The sequence below is a fragment of the Sardina pilchardus genome, chromosome 11, assembly GCF_963854185.1.
Source record: "Sardina pilchardus chromosome 11, fSarPil1.1, whole genome shotgun sequence".
Classification (NCBI taxonomy): domain Eukaryota; kingdom Metazoa; phylum Chordata; class Actinopteri; order Clupeiformes; family Clupeidae; genus Sardina; species Sardina pilchardus.
Window position 1 is genome coordinate 34,110,592 of NC_085004.1, and position 23,847 is coordinate 34,134,438.

The following is a 23,847-nucleotide window of genomic DNA, read 5'->3' on the forward strand; positions in this document are numbered from 1 at the left end:
CTTGGTACTGAAGTTGAATAGCCCTGCTCTAAGGTACCAAATCAATGCAAAGAAAGTGTTGACATTGAGGCCCCGAGGCACTTTTGAAGTGCGTTTGCCTGCAGGACCTTATTACCACTTCGAACGTGCATTATTTTCCTATAAACGCACGGCGCGTCGTTAATTATCCCTTACACGACCTGTGGGGGCTTATTCAGATATCAGTGGTGGAGAACATAGTAGTGACTTGACACAGTGGCTTGAAATTCAGGCCCCCTGAGCCCTTGTGCCTGGTAGGCTCGTTCAGTAATCCATCCCTGGTAAAGAGTAATCACAGATCCTAGATTATTGAAGCATTATTATCCTCGGAATCTCCTGTTTAATCTTCCTATATGGGTGGAATTTCAAAAAGAAAAAAATGCAGGTGTTAAATGTGTGATGTTTACACCTCTTCATTACAAGATGTTGAGTGAGGAAGTGATGTATTGTAATGCTTGAGTTATAACAAAACAGCTCTTGTCTTTATTTCTTCATGATTATGTAACTATGGGGTGGCTTATATGCACAAAATTTTCTTATTTCTGTCTTGTTTTACTCTGAATGGAAGCAAACAATGTTATCTTTTAAAGTAGTAAACTGTTTGGACATTGTTGTAATGAAACCGTGTGCACATGAAATATTAGGCAAGCAGAGATCTGTTTTCTTTAATGTTCAGTCATGCGTCTATTTATTTTTACAGGGAAACCTTCCTCCGGATTATCAAATTACTCTCATTGACATTGGATTGGTCCTGGAGTTTCTGATGGGAGGAGCATATCGTTGTCACTATACCCGTAAAAGTTTCCGTACCCTCTACAACAATCTCTATGGCCTGAAACGAGTAAGTCTACTGAAACATTTCAACAATCGTTTCAATTTCAATTTACTTCAACTTGAATTTAATATGCTTCAGCCAGATGTGGCAACTTCCAATACGCACAGACCTGCTGACACAGGTGCAGGGAATGGTACTGAGAGCGTGAGCGCAAGCATTTGACCACCTCTCCTGAATGGGTGAACCTGGTCTCTCTACTCTTTGAAATCTCGGGTGTTTGCAGACCGGTGCACCAATAACAATAACAACCACTAACTCCTTTGTGCTATTTGGACGGATTCTGACGGCTAGAATGAGAGTAAAATAAACACTGTCATTTGATTGGCTGAAACCAAAGGGGGTTTATCAGTGTCAAAGCATAACTTACTTCACTTTGTTGTGACACTGGCAGGCAAGCGAGCAAGTGTGTCTGTATAGTTATCAGGGATGTCTTTAATATTCCCTTTTCCCGTCAGTATGCACATTTTGCTACCCTTTTTGTGCTTTGTAGATCGGCTATACCACCAAAGAAGAAAAGAAACATCTAATGCATGCATTAACTTCAAGAAGTCCTGCTAAGATACCAAATCTCTGATCTTTACCATATTTGTTAGGTGCCAGAATGCTGTTTTAATTATGCCTTTAATAAGATCCACATCCAAGACAGCACTTTTTTTAGACTCCAAGTAGGCACTGAGCCTCAGTCTTCCTTCTTTATTCCCAAATACAGCTATATCAGTTTTAGCTTTATTTAACTGTAAGAAACTGTTTTGCATCCAACTATTCACTTTTTCAATGCACAGACATAATGAGTCAATAGGACCAAAGTCATCAGGTGATAAGGTGAGGTATATCTGTGAGAGTGTCATGTAATGAAATATTTCCAAGGATATTATGCATCCTGATAAAGTTCGCTTGGCCTTTGGAATTAAAATAGCCCCACATCATCACATATCCTTCACCATAGCTAGAGATTGGAAGGGTGTTTTTCCCAGTAAGCCTATTAGCCTGTTTAATATGCATTGAGCTAAATGAGCATCAAACAGGCTAATAGGCCTACTGGAAAAAGCACCATGCCAATCTCTAGGTTTAACCCTTTCCTTCAGTTGCAGCGTTCCCCTTTGCTAACGCTGGTTCTGAGCTAACGCATTTCAACGGTAACATCCAAAACAGTCTTACTCACTCCACAGCACACCCGAGACAAGTAAATTAAAACGTCAGACTATCGATATATCGTGTTGATAGAATAATTTTAGAAATAAAACAAACCTTGCAACTCAATGATTTATTACATTTTGAGGGACTAGTTTCTCAATATCAATCCGCCACTGCCATACAGGGAACAAAGTAGGCTATTGCAATGCGAAGGTTAGTTTTATTTCTAACATTGTTCTATCAACACAGGCATGTGCATCGATAGTCTGACGTTATAATTTATTTGTTTCGGGTGTTCTGTGGAGTGTTTTCAGACCCCGACTAAGTTGGAAATGAGGTCCTATGTCCATAATTCCGAACTATTCCTTTAAGTTCATAGTTTGAATTTTTTTGTGGTTTTACTTTTTTTTTTCTCTGTTTACAGCCAAAAGCATTGAAACTTCTTGGGATGGAGGTAACAAATATACGCAGATAAACTATCATACATCCATCATTTATGTAGTCATGTAACTTTTATGTACAGTATATGACTGAATTATGAACTGCAGGACGACAACCCACATCCAAAAGGGAAGAAGAAAGGGAAGAAGAAAGAGGAGGAGGTGGACATTGATGTAGATGACCCTGAGGTCAGCCGTTTTCAGTATCCCTTCCATGAACTCTTGGTGTGGGCCGTGCTGATGAAGCGTCAGAGGATGGCACTGTTCCTGTGGCAGCGTGGTGAGGAGGCCATGGCTAAGGCTCTGGTAGCCTGTAAGCTGTACAAAGCCATGGCACATGAGTCGTCTCAGAATGAAGTGGTTGATGACATCTCACAGGACCTGGAAAACAACTCCAAGTGTGTGCATGTACATATTTAAGACCAATGCAATTAAGAATGCATGCACATGTGCTATGTCTACTCTCACATATGTTGTACCTACAGTAATGGTAAACATTATGTACAACTTAAAGTTCTGTGTCTGACCCCTTCTCCTTTTTGGCAGTTGGTGTTCTTGTATTCAATCCTTCTGTCCTCCTGTTAGGCGGGGATCACACTAGCCAGTGGCAAGCGGCAGGTTTCCTATTGTTTTGTTATTGTTCGGCAGCGGAACGGTGACAACGCTGGCGTACCGCTGGCGTTGAGCAAACTGGGAGTTGGACTTGGTTCAACTTTGAAGCGCAACGCTCGGCACATCACAATCAGTTTTAGAATGTTTAGGTATTTTGATCAATCAGATGCGTCTAACAAGTAGCAGCAAAGATTGAACTTAGCAACGAGATTGAATGTATTGGATGTATTATTATGGTCTGAGCATTGCGTTAAGCTTGCCGCTGCCGCTTGCCGCTGGCTAATGTGATCCCCGCCTTAGTGTTTTTTTTTTTTTAAAAATCAATAAAAAGTGATGCAGATCAGTAAAAAGTGAAGAAAAAGCTACAGCATTCCTAACTGATGTTTTTCATTTGCTTTTTGCCAAACGTCTCTCCCCTTCATCTCTTAGGGAATTTGGCCAGCTTGCGTATGAGCTGTTGGACCAGTCCTATAAGCACGATGAGCAGGTGGCTATGAAAATGTTGACATATGAGTTGAAGAACTGGAGCAACTCCACTTGTCTGAAGCTGGCAGTGGCTGCCAAACACAGAGACTTCATTGCCCACACCTGCAGCCAGATGCTTCTCACTGACATGTGGATGGGTTGCTTTCGGATGGGGAAGGTTAATGGCCTGAAGGTGTGGAAAGCACCATGTATACTTTTCCACATACAGTAACATGAATACAAACATCCTTTCACTGTTCAGTATATGCATAATTGCATTTCAACCATTGGCAATTCACAGTCGTAATCAATAATGCATAAAGCATGACTACATGGTTGCAATCACCCATATCAAAACATGCATGCAAACCAAGAAATACTTGTGTATCAGCCTCTGCATTACAATATACATTGGGAGGACTGAATTCAAACAGTTTTGGTGGCAATTGACTATTGGGCCAGACAGCTCACACTTTGGTTCATAAGCTCTTGAATAGTACAATAGTTCTTATTTTTGCATGGTAGTAGCTTGTAGAAATAGGAGACGGCCACTGTTCCTGGGTATAGTACATGCCATAACAGTGATAAACCCTGCACAGATTCATTACAGGTCTACCACTGTCTTGCCTTACTGTAGCTGAAATCAGTTTTATATCTGACCACATTGGCATGGGTAAATTGTAGGGCGCTTAAAAGTTTCTTTGGGCAGAGACACAAACATACAGTACATCTTAATGACCTTGTCAGTTAAAGATAATATAGTTTGACACATAATGATCTTGCTTTGTAGACTTTTCTTGGCATGCTGTGTTAAGATATACCAAAAAGTAATGTACCTCTTTTGCACAGGTGATCCTGGGTATTGTATTTCCACCATATATTTTGCTCCTGGACTTCCGAATTGGAGATGATATGCAACGTTACAGTTTGTCTGAAGACAAGAAAGACAAGGAGGATGACAACAAATCTAACAAGGTAAATACCCCAGTAAATTCTCTAATAGCAAAACAGGTCCAATGTTAGTTATTAGAGTAAGTACTTTTACATTATATTACATTACATTACATTGCTTTACAAATAAGACCACAAATGAATGAACACAATCAATGTAATGACACCTCTTTATGACACCACCTTTAAAGGATCTCTCATGAGCAGAATGGGACACATTGGGGCACGAGGAGAAGCACCTGAGGGTGTCTGTGTAGGCTGTGCAAATAAAGCTGCTAATTCACATTCCTGCCTGTCCGCCAAAAAGCATCTTGAAAACGACTAATGTTTTGTTATCTGCTATTGCCCAAAGATATAGCATGCATCATTAATAAACAGCCAAATTAAGAAAGAGCATGACACATACTTAATGTTTAGTAAATAATATTTTGCTGCAATGTATTTCAAAGCCTAAATGTTTGTTTCTTTTGATGCATGATTGAATCAAGCACACAAACCTTTTTTTTCACTGGTCATACGGGTCTCAATGTGCTTATGTTCCTTCAGGAAGATTCTCTTTCTAAGAAGGAGGATGAGGAGAACACTGGTGAGAAGAGAAGGCGTATCCCCATTGGGGAAAAGATATATGAATTCTACAATGCGCCCTTCACCAAGTTCTGGTTCAATACTGTGAGTGGTCTGCTAACTACTATTAATCCTTCCTCTCTGCCCCTCTGGTGTGCTAACTGCTATCAGTCCTTCCTCTCTCAAAGATATTTGAATGAAGCACACTAACTGCTTGGACCTATCCATCACTATACCAATTCCATCCAATTTAGCAGTTTTACCGTTTAACCTTCCCTCTACCACTTTCTCCTATACTAATACTTTTAGGACTATCTTTTGACTGTCTGAAATGCACAGTTGGAGGCGGAGGGTTTAAATACATTTAGAGTGTGGCCAGTCCAAAACTGCTATCTTATCTTGGTGTTAGAAGTTCACCAGATGCCAGGTGCATTGTTCAAATGGATTGTTCTTTTTGGATAGAGGCCCAAAGCAGAAGCTAGCCATGGCAAGCTCTTCAGCTCAGTGGAATAATGTCAAAACTTGATTTTAACGTCACAGCATCAGCCGAGCTTGAGAGCAGAAAAAGGACTACGAATAGCACAAAAACAATCGAAAATAAAAAAAATATCAGAACATTACATAAAACTATATATACAATTCCAAGGAATTGCAAATGGATGGAAATGTAAAAATTGGTATGTAAAATCTCATGTATAGTTAAATCACGGGGGATCTTCCAGGGGGATTCAGCTACAAAAGAACATCCAATTTGAGCGATTGTCTGGTGCAGTCATATCTTCCTGCGCCAAGTCCGCTACGTTTTTCTTTCAAAATCCCAGACGGTGACTTCATAGTGAGAAATAATTTACATATCCAAAAACACACTGAACATTCAAAGTAAAAGGTAGAATTACCTTCACTTCTTTTGTTGTGTATTTATTGACATATCCTAGTGGGTTACTTTATGAGGGTAAAACAAAATAATGAAAAAAAACAGAATTTGCGAACATGAGTATATGCCATTAGAAGGAATGATGAAAGGTTGTCAGCAAGGCATTTCAACACTACAGGCCATGAAGCCAATTCACTTAGGTTTATGGGCCTGGAAACTGTCAGGCAGCCTACTACAGGAGGAGACCTTGAGAAGTGCCTTCTACAGAGAGAGGCTAGGTACATATTTAATTTGAATAGCTATGTACCTAACCTGGATCCAGGACACTATGCACCCTGATAAAGTCCCCTTGGCCTTTTGAATTAACATAACCCCACATCAACACTATACCCTTCACCATACTAAGAGATTTACATGGTTTTATTTCAGTTAGCCTATTAGCTGGTTTGAATTGCATTGAGCTCAATGAGAATTAAATGGTATGGTGAAGGGTATAGTGTTGATGTGGGGTATAGTGTTGATGTGGGGTTATTTTAATTCCAAAGGCCAAGGGGACTTTATCAGGGCGCATAGTGTCCTGGATCCATGAAATAACTGGCCTTTAAAAATAAAAATAAAAATCCTCTATGGGAATTTAACATGGCCGTTCCAACACTTATGACCCCTGTATTTTAAGGAGAACATTTATTTATTTACAATACATTATTCATTCACAAAGAAAATGTATGTCCTTAAAGGTTGAATATTTCCTCATTTTTTCATTTGAGGCATTAAGATCAATTTCCGAAAGATGATTTTATATTTAACTTTAAGCATGTGTTCCAATACTTTTGGAGGGCACTGTATATCTCACCTAATATTGTTGCGTTTCTATTGTAGACGGCTTATCTTGTGTACCTGTGTCTGTACAACTACATCATCCTAGTGAAGATGGAGCGCTGGCCTTCACTGCAGGAAGCCATTGTTATCGCCTATATTATCACTCTGGGACTTGAAAAACTTCGCCAGGTTTGCTTCCATGGAATTAAATGTGCAATTTGAATGGATCTGCATTGTTAAAGCTCCCCTGTGTAGTTTTCTTTGCTCAATTCTTAGCAAAAACACATGTTTTCACATGTAAAACACATGTAAGAAATCCACAGTGTAGCTTTAATGCATTAATAGTCAGGATCAGAAATAGTCTTGTTTGTGGCTGAAATTCTAAATGGCGCAAATGGTGGCGCCTGGCGGCGGCTCTGAGATCTAGTGAACTAGATATGCCACGCATGTCAGATGAAAGAGGAAAGACCAAGTACATCCTGGAGTGTAGTGGAGGCTAAATGCAAGTAAACACAGTTTATCCACCTCTGAAATTTCAGAAATGGAGTTAATCTTATTAGAGTGTATCTACCTGTATCAAAAGTTTCAGGGACGTGCACAGGAATTTTGAGGGGCAGTTGCTCCGACCTGAAAAAAGGCGATTTGTCAGATTATTTAGGCTAAACGTGGCAAACTCAGCCTGGATTTATGAAGATTTTAATTACTTTCATAAAACTTGATTGATGATAGAGGATAGTTATACATCACAAACTCACCTTTTCTGACTACATCGAGGAGGCAGTCGTCTCACCAGACAACAGTGACAATCAATTTGGTCAATAGACGGTCATGCAGGCTCAGCTCAGGTGCCGGTCGCGTCCAGCGCTGCAGCTACAGACTTTCAGTCACGGTACCCGAATGGAAGTGGATGAGGCTACGTTTACATTGCGATTTTTTATCTAGGACTACTACGTGAAATTCTGCATCCATTGTTCGATTTATTTATTATTATTTTTCCCTCAGAAGGGCAGCATGAGTCGAGTAAGGCATATGTGCAGTTGCCTGGGCAATCTGAGCAACCCCCCTATGCACGTCCCTGACAGCAACTGCTCAGCCTCTAACCGGAAAGCACATTACACATTACCTGTTCCTCATCGCTAATGTTCACATTGCACTTTTCTGTTTTTTTTGCACTTCTGGTTAGACGCTAACTGCATTTTGTTGTCTCTGTACTTGTACTCAATGACAATAAAGTTGATCTATCTAAAATCTAATCTGATCTAAAACTGCGAAGTCTGCCCTCTAGTTCAACTGCTGTTTACCTTGATTGTTATATTCCGAGGATAACACAATATTGCTGTCCATGTAAGCATAGTGATACATTTAAGTTCCAATCTATCTTAAATGACTGCTGCATGACATACTTTTGGGGTTTTGAGTGTATATCATTTAAATTGTTATTTATATTAAATCTGATTTAAATCTGATTTATATTAAATCTGATTTCATTTTCAGAAATATGAGTGTTTCCATAATAGCTATGCTCAACAATTGTATTTGTTTTCTATTTTTTTTTCTGTGTGTGTGTGTGTGTGTGTGTGTGTGTGTGTGTGTGTGTGTGTGTGTGTGTGTGTGTGTGTGTGTGTGTGTGTGTGTGTGTGTGTGTGTGTGTGTGTGTGTTGTGTGTGTTAGATTCTCATGTCAGAACCTGGCAAACTAAAGCAGAAGATAAATGTGTGGCTGGAAGAATATTGGAACATCACAGACCTGGTAGCCATTTCAGTATTTCTGCTTGGCTTATTGCTCCGACTACAGAGTGAACCCTATATGGGGTATGGTCGTGTGATCTACTGTGTGGACATCATCTTCTGGTACATACGTGTGCTTGACATCTTTGGTGTCAACAAATATCTTGGACCTTATGTCATGATGATGGGTAAGATGGTGAGTATATGACCTATAGTTCCTCATTATTTGGTCTTTCAATATACTTCTTTTGAGAACACTATGAAATAGATCAAGAGAATTGGAGTAGATGAAGAATATTTGCTTTAGGTGTGACAATGTATCAAAAAAGTAATCTGAAATTTGTTTCAGTTCTCAGTATTCCATGATTGCCATCTCTATTTAACCCTATCAGGTGTGTGTGTGAGTGAGTGTGTGTGTGTTCGTTCAGTGTGCCTGCATATGTGTGTAAAAGGCATTCCCCTCTTGTTTGAATGCAGATGATAGACATGCTATACTTTGTGGTCATCATGCTGGTGGTGCTGATGAGTTTTGGTGTGGCAAGGCAAGCCATCCTTCACCCTGATGAGGAACCAACCTGGCGTTTGGCCCGGAACATCTTCTACATGCCCTACTGGATGATTTATGGGGAAGTGTTTGCAGATTCCATAGACCGTAAGACTAGAATTCATAGTAAGACTCTGTTTCCTGACTTATGGCAGATGATCTGTATAAATAGACCGTAAGACTAGAGTTCATAGTAAGACTTTGTTTTCTTGACTTATGGCATGATCTGTATAAATTCTGAACCTTTCAGCCTAAATTTATGTCCATGAAAATGAATCCTTTAGTTTTCATGTGACTGTTCATTTATGCTGATCTATAACACTGATTTACATCATAATTACATGTTATTCAAGAAATGTTGGGAGTTATGAAGAATATTACAACTAAAACATCCAAAAAGAATCACTTATCCTGGTTCAGTGACACCATATGGCCATTAATGAAACAACGAAATTATGCTCCCTAGACCTTGTTAAAATCTAACACTGGACTAGACAGACAGATCTTTAACTCTTTACGTTATAAGGTCACTAAAGCAGTTAAAGGTAAACTATGCAACGTTTTTCGGTTAATCAATTCGTTCCATACTGTTATATATGATTAATTAAGTAATTACCGGTCGAACAATGTTTTTTTCGGCCGCCCTAGTGGTCTGTAACGGTAGAGCCACGCTTGCAATTTCAGGAGCCCTCGGGCACGCACCCATGGTCTACTCCGGGAAGTGTCATGTGAAGTCTCGTGAAAAGGGATGGCAGACTGACCGATTGAGGAGTTTTGTAAAATATACACGCTAAAGCTGTAGGGGAAGCTCTGCAGAGAAATATGCAAGCATGAAACGAGCGAAAACTAAAAGCGAAAGCGAAACCGGTGATGAAATCGCCAATCCTGCATAGTTTCCCTTTAAGACTGCAAAAGCAAACTTTTATTCGATTAATTAATAAAGAATAATGTGTTATTTTGACATTGGAAAAATGTCATTTCCATCCGTGAATCGTTCTACAAACTACAAATAACTCATTGTTTTCTATTTTGTCGTTCTGTTTTTCAATGGATCTATCATGAACTGATAGTCTATGCAATGGAGATAAATCGTAAGTAAAAATATGCTTCTGCTCACCTATTTGTGTTTAACAGTGACAAGGCTGATGATCAAAAAATCTGTTTGGTCTTGTTTTTAGTATGAAAAGACTTTACCTAGCTCTCAAAAGATCATTGTGACTTAATTTAAGAAGACTTTGATTTAATTTAAGGACTCTTATCAAGACAGATTGGCTTAACACACTGGCAGTAAATTAAGTGAAATTATTAATAATTGGGAGCACTTCGACTCGGCACAGTAATATCATCACTCTTGCACTTTCAGTTTCACTTTGGAGTGAGGATATTACTGCATCGAGTCTAAGTGCTCCCAATTGTCTTTAACCATACACAGTACACATGTGGGATAGGTTTGATGATACTGCTCGCAACCACAAAGCATATTTGTTTCACAGCAGAAATAGTCAAAAATAGTATAGGCTACATTTCAGCACTCCATGAAATTATGCAGAAGTGATCACCTGTGCTGTTCAGCTAGTTAATCTAATTGTAATGTAATGGTAATGATCTATAGATGCTGCAGTGCCTATAGAAAATCATCATACCCCTTTGAAATAGTTACGTTATTGGTCTTACAGCCTGAAGCCTGATTTTTGTTCAGTCATTTTGTGTCAACAATTCCCAGGACACTGACAGACCAGGGTACATGAAACTTGGTAGGCATGTAGCCCCACAAGGATGACATAGACCATTGTTTTTCGTTCTGATCCAACACCCATCCCATATCCACTCATTTGATGTATACAGTAGCACCACCTAGCTAAAAATATATATTTTTTTTAAAACATACGCGAGGCACTGTAATCACAGCTATCCTTTGGCTGACAGGTTCAAAACTGCACAGTATTCGAATTGTAGGATCATTTGTGACTCTGTATGCATACCAAGTTTCGTGGAATTCCGTTCATGGGGGACCATACAATAAATGAATATATGTATACATTTAGTGATTGTATGCTATGCATATACAGACACATGCACTCATGAACACACACATAAAGATACATGCACACACATGCAGGCACACACACACAGAGACATGCACACACACAGGCACGCATGCACAGACTGACAAACATGCACACACACACAGGCACGAACAGAAGCACACACACACTCATTTACACACATAAAAGTGGCTAGAGTTGGGGATGATGGAGATGGAAACATTGTTTTGGAGAAAATGTTCAGGACTGAATGGCGGTCGTATTTTGTACTGCTTTGCCCTACATCTAGTTTTTTAAACTTTCATAATTTCACAACCAACATTTCAGCAACAGCCTTTATCACTTGCCCACTTGGCATGATTACAAACAGAATGCAAGAAGTTATTAAGTCACCTAGCCCAGTGTGTTAATAGCGGTTTGCTAGACATTTTTGAACCGCCTAATGGGTAGCTTGTTCACGTAAGTTAAGAGGTGAGCTGGCTATCAGGCACATCACAAGAGCAAGGGTTATGAGGAAGTCCTGCAGACACTGAGGATGACACTATTGGCCAGGCCTGGGACAAATCCCTGATATCAACAGAAGTATATCTCCCATGATTTGTTGAGGCACTGCAAAATAATGGGCCTACATTTACAGTATGTCTCCACAGCAGGCCCTGGCTGATAAATAGAGCTGGCCTGTAAAGAGCTCACTGCAATTCACTTGGGAGTACGACTGAAAGTTAGGATTTAGGATCTGAACTTAAATGCATGTGTCCTAAGAAATCCATGGTTCTTGAAAATGTGGAACCTGTTTCAATTTTGAATGTAGAATATTTCCAGTATATGACAATTAACATGAATATGGATTTTACAGACTTTTTCAATATGGACATATAAGCTTGATGCATGTTGTTAAAGCAACTTTATTTGTTTCTCAGCACCTTGCGGAGAGAATTTGTTTGAAGAAGATGGCAAGAAACTCCCTCCCTGCATTCCTGGAGCCTGGCTTACTCCTGCCCTCATGGCTTGTTACCTGCTGGTGGCAAATATTCTATTAGTCAACCTACTCATTGCAGTATTCAAGTATGACACATTCTCATTGCTCTTTTCACATACAGTACATACTACATGAGCTCAGGGAACCTTGATGTCCTAACTTTGCAGAGAGAACACAGTTAAAAACATACAGTACAGCTTTCATGGTGACAACAATCTTTAAGATCATTTTAAAGTTCACATTCAAATACTATACAAATGTATAGATTCTGTTGGGCTCTGACATTTTGAGGCTTGCAAATCACCGATCCCTAAGAAATGGGACAAAACTTCCAAATGGTAACTGCTATAGGTTTAATAATTAACTGACTTTTAGGATTAATAATAGAATGTATAGAACAATAATTATGTAAGCTTTTAGATAGGAATAGAAAACATTGAAGTTAAATTCACTTTGGACACCGACAATGGCCACGTTTCCCAAACACGTTAAGAAGCTCTTAACGCTAAGGTCTTCTTTGGAGTGCTCTTAAGAACGCTGTGAAAGAAGAACGTGTTTCCCAGAGTCGCTCTTAGCTTAAGAAGATCTTTCACTAAGAAGGAAACGTAAGATCGAGCTGACCCACTCTTAACAGCCTTCTTAGCGATCAAATGCTCAGTGATCATAGCCTGCCGCTAGGGGCACCTAGAATTCTAGTCTTTAGTGATCAAGCTGCGTCAGGGAAATGTATATCCTCCACTTTTTTAAACAATAAAACAATTTTCAATGTTGCAATACACTCGTGGCTGTGGACCACTGGCGCAAGAAACATAGACTTAAAAAAATAATATTGAATTACACGTTTAAGTTTTCAACACATCTGCATATGAGTTTATAATACTTCACATACAAAAAACATCAACAACCCAGTGACATTTCACAGATGTCAAGGAAACAGATGTAATTGAACTAAGCTGAAACTAATCCAATGAGGCTTCACCTGCTACAGTACTCTAGACGTTGCCAAAGTCCGCGATGTAAAAGTCCGGTTTACATTAATGCATACGTGCACCCCACTCGCAGGCCACATGGGCTGGAGGGTTACATCTTCTCGGATATATCAAAGTAGACTAGCCTACATCACATGCCTACTACCACACTATCTACAGTATAAGAGAGATGGGATGCGTCTTGCATGAGTTATATGAATGGCCTGAGCTAATAAAAAATAGGCATCTATATTGATAATCACCCTGTTTTATCAGTTAGTTTGAGTTTTTTGGCAGACGTAAGGAGCCACGACCGCACAGCCCAGGCTGCAGAAGTGCCGCAAGGGCCCAGCAAATTATCTTCAGAAACAATATATTTAAGCTCACGATATTCACACCGGCCCAAAACGTTAATGGCCCACCAGGAATCCACCCGAATCTCCCGATTAGCCACCCGGGCCCACACACGCACATACGCACACACGATACATGCGTAGCCTAATTGCACCTGTAGGGGGAACACAGGGCACTGTGTGTGACTTGTGCGCTTATAAAGGGGTGGGTGATCGATTTGCCTGGCATCGATTGATTCAGTTTCAGCACCACCGTGGTGAACAGCTCTCGTTAAGAGCTTCTTAAGAAAGAAGATCTTTCAAATGCAATCTTTCTTAAGGACTTAAAGGGATATTCCGCCATTTTTGGAAATACGCTCATTTTCCACCTCCCCTCGAGCAAAACAATCGATATTTACCTTGTTCCCGTTCATCCAGCCATTCTGTGAGTCTGGCGATACAACTTTTAGCTTCAGCCTAGCATAGATCATTGAATCGGATTAGACCATTAGCTTCTCGCCTGCTAGCTTCATGTTTAAAAGTGACTAAGATTTCTGGTAATTTTCCCATTTAAAACGTGATTATTACGCCAGATGAGAGTGTAGTTCCATGTCAAATCAGCCTAGAAAAACGCCAGGTTTCATGTTCAGTTGGTCTTATTGCACTTTCTAACTTGAGAGGAGACACGTTTTAAATGGGAAAATTACCAGAAATCTTAGTCACTTTTAAACATGAAGCTAGCAGGCGAGAAGCTGCTGAGATTCGGGTGGATTCCCGGTGGGCTGTTAACATTTTGGGCCGGTGTGAATATCGTGAGCTTAAATATATTGTTTCTGAAGAATCTTCCGGTCTGACATCACGTCCAGTGGGGAGAAGTGCTGACGCACGTACAGTATGCATTAATGTAAACCAGACTTTTACATCGCAGGCTTTGGCAACGCCTTAATATAGAGTAGCAGGTGAAGCCTCATTGGATTAGGTTCAGCTCAGTTACATCAGTTACATCTGTTTCCTTGATATCTGTGAAATGCCACAGGGTTGTTGATGGGGTTTTTTTTATGTGTAGTAGCTTACTTTTTTCAACACTCATATGCAGATGTGTTGAAAATGTAAACGTGTAATTCAATAATATTTTTTGTCTATGTTTCTTGCGCCAGTGGTCCACAGCCATGAGTCCATTTCAACATTGAACATTGTTTTATTATTTAAAAAAGTGGAGGATATAAATTTCCCTGACGCAGCTTCATCACTAAAGCCTAGAAATCTAGACGCCCCTAGCGGCAGGCTATGCTCACTGAGCATTTGATCGCTAAGAAGGCTGTTGAGAGTGGGTCTGCTTGATCTTACGTTTCCTTCTTAGTGAAAGATCTTCTTAAGCTAAGAGCGACTCTGGGAAACACGTTCTTTTCACAGCGTTCTTAAGAGCGCCCCAAAGAAGATCTTAGCGTTAAGAGCTTCTTAACGAATCTGGGAAACGCGGCCATTATCTTTTCTTTTCTTTGTTTTTTTCATATTTGTTTTTATAGTATGTTTTGATAGGTTGCAATGTATTTTCTGATGCCAAGTTGCTGTCTTCGTTCTGACATGAAAGGAGAGAAGTGTTATAATTTTTGAACATTTTTAATAGATTTATTCTTGCAAATTTGGTTCTGCCATCAATTAGCATCAGCAGAAAATGATATGCCTGCTGCATAAAAAAATGATGCCCAACTTGTCAACATGCAGCAGTGCACAAGCAACACTAGTGGGAGTCAGGGTGTGTGGGGTCATATTTATCTTTTTCCAAAAGCCATATACCATTCATGATCTAATCAAGATTTTAAGCGAAACAATCCTTCTTGCAGCAACACATTCACACAGGTGAAGTCGATCTCCAATCAAGTGTGGAAGTTCCAGAGATACCAACTTATCATGACATTCCATGACCGGCCAATCCTGCCACCACCTCTAATCATATTTAGTCATATGTTTATTGTACTTAAACACATCTGCTGCTGCAGCCACAAGAAAGAAGGAGAATTGGACGAGCATGACCAAGGGCTAAGTGAGCTACTCCAATGTTCATTATAGATTATGCTCAGTTCAGAAATTCTTTTAACTGTTCATATAACAGATTTTAATAGCCATTGTATAATTATGCATTCTGTATGTCTGTTTCTAGAACTCATCCTTAGCCCTGAAGAGTTGAAGAATCTGTATGAGTTTGAGGAGCAGTGTGTGGAGGTATACTTTAGGGAAAAAGAGGATAAAGAGCAGTCCTCCAACAACGAGCGCATCCGCATCACATCTGAGAGGTGAATTTATGTTTTGATTCTGATTTGAAAACAATACTTTTCTGCCCTCACTGCTTCCCCAGTGCAGTTACAGTATTTTCCTTTGTATTAGCCGTATTGTGTATAAGCCACAGGACAGTGTTTTATGCCAGTTAAAAGAAACAAAACCATATTAATAGCATATTAACTGTCCCCGGGTATTCGTTTTTTATTACATGAAAGAGCAGAAGTGGGGCTTTCCAATAGGACTACGCACTTATCTGTACAATCAATTATGCAAACAGAAAATACAATACCCTCCAAAAGTATTGGAACACATGCTAAAGTTGACTAAAGTAATTTATTCGGAATTAAATAGTTTGGAATTACTAAATATTCTCCTTCGAGTTTACATGGAAATAATAATTCTGAATTGGCGTTTAAATGGAACATAGGTTAATTCCACTTTTTTTGTATTCCGCTGAACGTCTCGGGGTCGGGAAGGGTGGATTGGGCAGGCGACGCACGAGCTGATTAAGGTCTAGGAAGAAAACATACTCCAGCTGGCTACCGGCTTTTTGTGATCTCGGGTTAACGTTACAGCATGGACAATAACATTATGAAAACTGTTTTCGCAGTCATTCTGATAACAGTTTAAGTTTAAGTTTAAGTTTAATTCCGAATAATCATTTTCACGGTCTCTTTTAAAGTGGAATTAATTTTTGTTCCGAATTAACTTGGTTCTATTCGGAATTTAAAGCTCTGGGCCCGTATTCACAAAGATTTTTATCTTAGCACTAAGAGTACTCTTACATCGTATTAAAAGATTTTAGCTAGGGTTGGCTGATGATTATAATGCGGAAATGATGGCAAAAACCTCCCCTACGATGACGAGTTGAGTGACAGGTGTTAGGTCTTAACTGGTGAGAATGCGTGCGCTATGTCGGGCTGTGAAGGATGGAAGATGATGAATAAATAGGCATAGCCTAAATGAATAAAGAGTAAAGCAAATAGCCTAGGCATAATGAAACACTACAGACTGGAGCAGTATCTTTGCAACATGTTTTATATTAATCTGTATGAAAACACGTAGCCTACATTTGCAAAGAGGAGAAACGATTTAATTTAAACAGGCACAATGAGACGTTATAGTTTACATGCAATGGTGGTTTTGGTTGTCGTGGAATTATTGCATTTGCATCCAATTATTCCCTTGCATGACAGCTCCTGTGACCGCACGTTCGTTTCAATACATCACAACGTGAAATGCCACTAAAAGCGGGTAGTGAATAGGTCTTAGTGAGTTAGAAGTCCTCTCGAGTTATTTTTAGCTGTCCTAAACTTAGGAGCTCTTTTTAGGCTTAAAATGCTTTGTGAATAACTTTTAGTGAAGAAAAAGGAATCCTAAAGTTAGGAGTGACACGCCCATTATTTTTAGGAGTTTCTCCTAATTTCGCCAGTTAGGAGCTACTTTTAGCCTTAGAATTCTTTGTGAATATGGGCCCCTAACTCCCCTAATTTATATTCATTTGTCTGATTTTCTAGGGTAGAGAATATGTCTGTGCGTCTGGAGGAGGTGAATGAGCGAGAGCACTCCATGAAAGCATGCCTTCAAACAGTAGATCTACGGCTAGCTCAGATGGAGGAGTTTGCTGGTCGTATGATGAATGCTATACAAAAGCTGGCAGGTTTGGAAAACATCGACTTCCTTCAAACTCAATCTAGAAAGTCCTCTATCTGCGATCCTGCATCATTATGGCGCCATGGCAGCATTCACAGTTGTGATGGCTACAGTGTGCATCTGCACCCTCCAGAGGCAGAGGACCAGAAAAGAACTGAAGAGAAAATGGGATCAGAAACAAAGAGTTTAGAAGAATGTCTAGTGAAAGATTTGGGGCAGACACTGGATTTGGTTTCAGCTAATGAAGAGGAGAGGAAGAGCAAAATGCCTTGCTCAGACATCACACAATGTCGGTTGCACTCCAGTCCAAAACTAGCCACAAAACCACTTGCCAAAAGTTTGCCTACACCCCCCAAAGCACAACAGGAAAGTGATAGTCCTGTTGTGAAGCAAAAACTAGAAGCAGCCTTGTCATACCCTCTTGGACACACCAGAGCTCAGCAGCACTTGTCCTACCAACAACTGACAGGACCCATGGGACACGCCTGCAATAGTGAGACTGAAATGCAAGCCTGGGGAAATGATGACAGATATGTTAAGAAATGGTTTAGCCAGCCACTGGCCACAACTAACAAATCCATCTCCAGGCCTTCTGTGTTTGAATGCAACAAACTCCCAAGAAATGTAATATCTCAAGCCACTCTGGTCAATACAACTCAGAATGTGACAACACATTCATTTCATAAGGGAGATAATCACGAAATAGAGAAGGCATTTACAGACAAAGACAGACAAAATGAAATTGAGACGAGAATAGAACTTGACATGAAAGGTTTGTTTTTTTCTGAGAAGTCAACCTTTTATCAACCTTTACGTTCCAAAAGCTTGAATGCTAATTCCTGGAAAATGAGGAGCTCTTGTGACGGTGTTGACGGGTCCTGCCGATCAGCCAGTAGTGAGCATAACCTCCCTGTAGCCTGTGGTGGATGGCCCAAGCAGCAGTCTGACATAGGGAGAAAAAAGAAGAGAGAGGAAACTGACAGAGAGACTTTGTTGAAAAAATAATTTTGTTATCAAATTTTAGTTCTTCATCTCTGTTCAGCCAGCTACTGTGTTGATTTACCTTCATTGTCACAGATCCTAGTGTGTTTGCCTTGTTTCAATTTGAAGCCACTAGTCTCCGGTTTTTGGAATAAGTTGATTATTTCAAATCATTCCACAAAAAAACAAGATGTGATATGTTTATTATTACCTCCGCCAAGGAGGTTATGCTTTCATCAGTTTGTGGCCACGTGGTGGCGAGCTGAATAGTTTAGGTTCAAATGTATGACATCCTAGAAAGACATAATAATACAGGCAGAGGTCTACGCTCTCTGAGTGCTTTTCTAGTGTTGGTGCTATAATGACTTTTATGTGGGATATTTGAGCTCACCAGGCAATCATATTTCTTTCTTTCCTTTCCTCTTTCTTTTCATTTTCTAACTTGCTTTTAAGTCACCACATTGAATGTCTGTAAACCATTGTTATGACTTGACATGTTATGAATGTTGTTTATTACAGTAATTTCCTGTGTATTGACTGCATTGTGTATAAACCACTGGACAGAGTTTTAAGCAAATAAATAAATAATAATAATAATAATTAATGTAATATATATTAACCCGTGTATTAAAGGTATAATATGCAGGTTTAAAGGGATAATCCGGAGTGAAATGCACTTTAGATCCATTTTTCGGACTATTGGGGGTACATACGTTGAGTTGACACCAAAATCATGTCATTTGGATGTATTTTGAGAAAGTTCGAGCTCACCGTTTTTAGCCAAAACTCGTTAGCCTGGGAGTGACCGGGGCGTGTCCTTTCACCGCTACAAAACGCTATTTTTATACCTCTTCTACTGTTCCAAACAACACTACACTTACGTGGTAGTGAGTAGAGGGTCCCTAAAGCCAAACCGAAGTATCCCCACGTCTTTATGTGGTCGGATAGAGAGTCCAGAATGAATTTACTCGAGTCCGTACCTTTCCGGAAATGTTAGTAAAGTGTTGTTAAAACGTTGCCAGCTGCAGCAGTGACATTTCTGGAAAGGTACTGACTCGATTAAAGGGATAGTTCGGGTTTTAAGACACAAAGTTATATGGGTTCCCTGTCAGCAACGTTGTGCATCAGCACTGACTTACCCCCCGACAGCGTCCTGTGAGCCGAGATCCAGCCGGTTTTTGATCGTTTTTGATGCTGAAGAAAGTAGTCCGGCAAGTTTCTGGGGTCACGAAAGTAAAGTGTTTTTCTTCTCAAAACCATATGCGTTCAACAGAGTGATATATTTGCACCACAAAAACGTTGTCCAGCTGTCAGTAGCGCGCAGTGATAGGAATCGCGAAAAATAAGTAAGTGATAACGAGGTTTGAATTTTTCCTGGACAACGTTTTTGTGGTGCAAATATATCACTCTTTTGAACGCATATGGTTTTGAGAAGAAAAACACTTTACTTTCGTGACCCCAGAAACTTGCCGGACTACTTTCTTCAGCATCAAAAACCGGCTGGATCTCGGCTCACAGGACGCTGTTGCGGGGTAAGTCAGTGCTGATGCACAACATTGCTGACAGGGAACCCATATAACTTCGTGTCTTAAAACCCGAACTATCCCTTTAAATTCATTCTGGACTCTCTATCCGACCACATAAAGACGTGGAGATACTTCGGTTTGGCTTTAGGGACCCTCTACTCACTACCACGTAAGTGTAGTGTTGTTTGGAACAGTAGAAGAGGTATAAAAATAGCGTTTTGTAGCGGCGAAAGGACACGCCCCGGTCACTTCCAGGCTAACGAGTTTTGGCTAAAAACGGTGAGCTCGAACTTTCTCAAAATACATCCGAATGACATGATTTTGGTGTCAACTCAACGTATGTACCCCCAATAGTCCGAAAAATTGATCTAAAGTGCATTTCACTCCGGATTATCCCTTTAAGTATTTTTGGAAACTGTAGAGCTCCCACTTGAATCGGGATATATTTCTTTTTACTCTGCTGTTGTAAATAGCAAACTTCTTGTGACTTATCCCCCTGTGCACAATGAAAATACTTCTTGTTGTGGGGATGAAGGATTAACAACAGGCAAAAATACAGTATCTCCAAAGAGTTATATCTATTTACTACTTACAAGGTAATGTTTCACGATTCTCGCAAGATTTGTCAGGCAAATCTTGAAGTTGCATAGGTGAACGAGTCGTCTATTACAAGTTCGTTTACGATCAAATTGGCTTCGTAAAGGTGAAATCTTGCATAGTGTACCTTTAACCACAGTGCCTAATAGTCCAATGAATCAGAATCATTGTGTGCTTTATATTAATCATAAAGAAGAATGAAGAAAATAAATGTATTCCCATGTATTGCCTGTTCCCTTGTATTAACCTCATAGCTGGCAAAATCAATGCATAAAGTCAGGAAATTACAGGTAGACACATACAACGGAGAGAGTTCATCTTACATTTTTGTTGAGATTATGGTATTCTCATTTTTGACAATATCAATAATTTTCCCGTTTTAATTTACTGTAAGAAATGTAATATAGAATGTGTCAGAAAACAAGGAAAGCTAAGTGTATGACCATACTACCTCTACTGCTGGCGCAAGTACCACTTCAGTTTCAATAAAGATGTGTTACCAATTGTAGTGGAGCTACTTTTCTGAGTAATCCCTGTCCAGTTAGACAAAAAACGTAAAAATCTAAAGTGGTAGCAAACTGCCTCAGAGTGTCTGAAAGGCCTCAGACCTCTGATCTTTCAAAGAGGAGAAGCTCATTTTCAGCCTACATAATAAAAATTGTCCGTTTATTTATACGTATTTCTATGTTCCTTTTCAAGAAAATGCTTTGTGACCCTCTCGTACTAACTAGGCACCTTTTCCAGTGACTTGACCAGTGTCCTCTCAATGGTCAGCAGTGCTACTGTAGGCTGCTTAAACAGCCTTGGCCCATTGTACAGTATTACATATACAGTGGTTCCATTTAGAAGTGGCCACTTTCCATGATTGATGCAGCTGCATGAAATATATTACAACTTATCACTACGAGGTGGCAGTTTAAGTCCGCTGTAGCATTTTCTTGGGGGTAGGGGGGTCTAATGTCACACCACCATTCTTGACTGATTAAGATCTGTTGCCATCTGTCTCTCTTGCTTTCTTGGTGGGACCACAATGGAAATAAGCCTCAGGGCTTTTTTTTAATGTAATCCTGACTTGTTGAAAGAGATGGTGCGGCCTATGATCTGTATCATGTTCTTTTATTTTAAATATGAGTTGGTCAAATAAATCAAATCAAATAAAAAAAAAATGTACCAGTGTTGTGTGCCTTCTGGCTTTTTCCCACCAATTGGTTTCTTTTCGTGTGCTTATGTTGCTCACCACAGCTTCAGGAGTTGTCAAACATTCACAAACAAGTTGTTTAACACGGTTTTCAAGCTGAATTTTATATCTGTGCCATGATCACTACTACACTACAACCACTCAGACGAAAGGCATGTCAAATATAGGTTATATTTTAGCAATCTTTATACTATTAAACTGGATTTGATCCTGCAATAAATATACACATATATAAACCATTCCTATCTATTCAGCACATTATCTCCCTGAGCTACTCCAATTCTCTATATCATCTTGTCAAACCACCTACTGTATCAATTAACCACGGAAGCTAGTCTGGCTATCACCATACTATGCTCAATCTTTTAAGATTGAACATTAGTATGGGGAGTCTGCACTTTATTTCTACTGCACGAGAGGTGTGCTCTCTCGGAAGAGGGCAGGACTGTCGAGCTCTGTTGGCATCGTTCAAATCATGACTCTGGACGCTTGGATTGGATAATCCTTCAACCAATTAGACCAACAATCCAGTGCATCTTTTGGATAAGCTAGTTTGTGATTGGAGCCAAAGGTTCTGGCAAGGAACAGAGGAGATACAGCAGATGTGCAGGTTTCCAGCCTGATATCGGGCGAAATCCAAATTCGTTGGCAGGTCAGGCAGGGTTTACCCAGCCAACACGTAAGCAACACCGTGGCAAAATTGCATTAGGTGAAGCTTAATTAACCTTTTAATACACTTAATTAAAACAGAAGTGTGCAAGTGAAGCGGGAGAATTCCGCCCTTAGAGAATAAAGAATTTGGAATAATGAACTGCTCCACATCAGCCATTTGTAAAACCATGATAGCCAACTTAGAAGGCCTACTAAATGGCTTGGGCAACGGTAGCAAGATAGCTTGGTTGCCAGATAACATGATCAGCCGTGTTAACTTGCTTACAATCATGATAACATGAGTTGACATCTTTTAATGGTATGAGTGAAGTAGCCTACAGTACACTTCACGCCCTGTACTCCGGGCATAAACAGGTGCGTGGCTGGCTGGCTATCAATCAAGCTGTTTAATTTAGTAGTGGTTCGATACCCATGTGGAGTTATAATTACTTTATTTATGTATTATTTTTTTGGTGGCATATTCATGATCCAGTGCATGTAGCCTACTACAGCCAAGTTTGATATTTAAATATGTCATGCAGATTTAGAATGTAACTGCACCCTAAAATATGTTTTTTTGAGCTGTTGATTGGTTAAAATGACTCATAAGTGGTGAACTACGCTAGGGTTAATATTGACAAAAATCATGTTTCCAGAGAAAAGTAACATTTCGTATGATTTTGTATTGGAGATGGGCCTAGAGCTCTCCACGCCTTCTACAGGTTGAAACATGCCATGGCATTGTGGTCCAAATACTATTGGAATGCTGACGTAGTCCTGCACTTCTCTGGCGAATCTACGTCACCGGATCGTTACAAATTAGCAAAGAAACGCCCCAACACCTGCTGCCCTGATTAGCCTACCTGTGATAAGCCATATCTGCAGCACTCATTCCCAGATTTACACGAAATCACCATGGTTGATTGGCTGCAGCAGTGCTACACTCCCTTCCAAATTTCAGAACGCCCCGCCCATTTCGAAAGCCTTTTTCAGAAATGTGAAGTGGGTGGAGTTATGGGGTGCAGTTACACTTTAATTCCTTCGTCTCCAGTTTATATCAGAAAGTTGACAAGTCAAGCTGCCACATCTGTTGGAGAAACATCATCAATCGTGGAATGTCATCAACGCAGCCTAACACAGGAGCCAGTTGCTATGTAACACCGGCATACTGTAACCACGAGCCTTAGGCGTGTTCGGTCTTCCACATACAGTACAGGTGCAGTGTAGGCAAGGGGGCAGGCGAATTCCCGGAATGGATGCAGGGATGTCAAACTCATTTTCACCGAGGGCCACATCAGCACAATGGTTGCCCTCAAAGGGCCAGATGTAACTTCTAAGATTTGTAGGTAGCACCAGCCACAAAATCATCGGTAGCATCGGTATAAAACTTCTAAAATCGAGAAGTTGAGAAGAGCAAAAGATATCAGAATGACATGGGTTTTTTGTTGTGGTTATGTTTAGTAAAACAAAACAAAAAAACACTGTCAGTTCCATACAGTTTGACTTTTCAATGAGGGTCACTGGTTAGTCAGGAAGAGGTCATGCCATGGATTTAATTTTTTTTAGTTCTGAGATTCAAGTATATCAACTTTGCTGTCATTGCACAAGTGAAATACCAGTAACGAAATGCAGTTTTACATCTAGCCAGTGATGC

General features: G+C 39.9%; 1 protein-coding gene across 1 annotated transcript in view; it reads left to right on the top strand.

Moving 5' to 3' along the window:
* The window catches only part of LOC134095330 (transient receptor potential cation channel subfamily M member 1-like), a 41,624-nt gene extending 22,788 nt beyond the window's left edge, over positions 1-18,836 (top strand). The window contains exons 14-27 of the mRNA XM_062548781.1: positions 719-859; positions 2,412-2,441; positions 2,536-2,825; positions 3,469-3,697; positions 4,354-4,479; positions 5,002-5,124; positions 6,773-6,901; positions 8,384-8,635; positions 8,917-9,091; positions 10,054-10,074; positions 11,949-12,093; positions 15,152-15,351; positions 15,469-15,601; positions 17,105-18,836. Coding sequence (XP_062404765.1) covers positions 719-859; positions 2,412-2,441; positions 2,536-2,825; positions 3,469-3,697; positions 4,354-4,479; positions 5,002-5,124; positions 6,773-6,901; positions 8,384-8,635; positions 8,917-9,091; positions 10,054-10,074; positions 11,949-12,093; positions 15,152-15,351; positions 15,469-15,601; positions 17,105-18,245 — 3,135 coding nt within the window. The 3' untranslated portion in view covers positions 18,246-18,836. The remainder of the gene's footprint in view (positions 1-718; positions 860-2,411; positions 2,442-2,535; positions 2,826-3,468; positions 3,698-4,353; positions 4,480-5,001; positions 5,125-6,772; positions 6,902-8,383; positions 8,636-8,916; positions 9,092-10,053; positions 10,075-11,948; positions 12,094-15,151; positions 15,352-15,468; positions 15,602-17,104) is intronic.
* Positions 18,837-23,847: the final 5,011 nt, after the last annotated feature.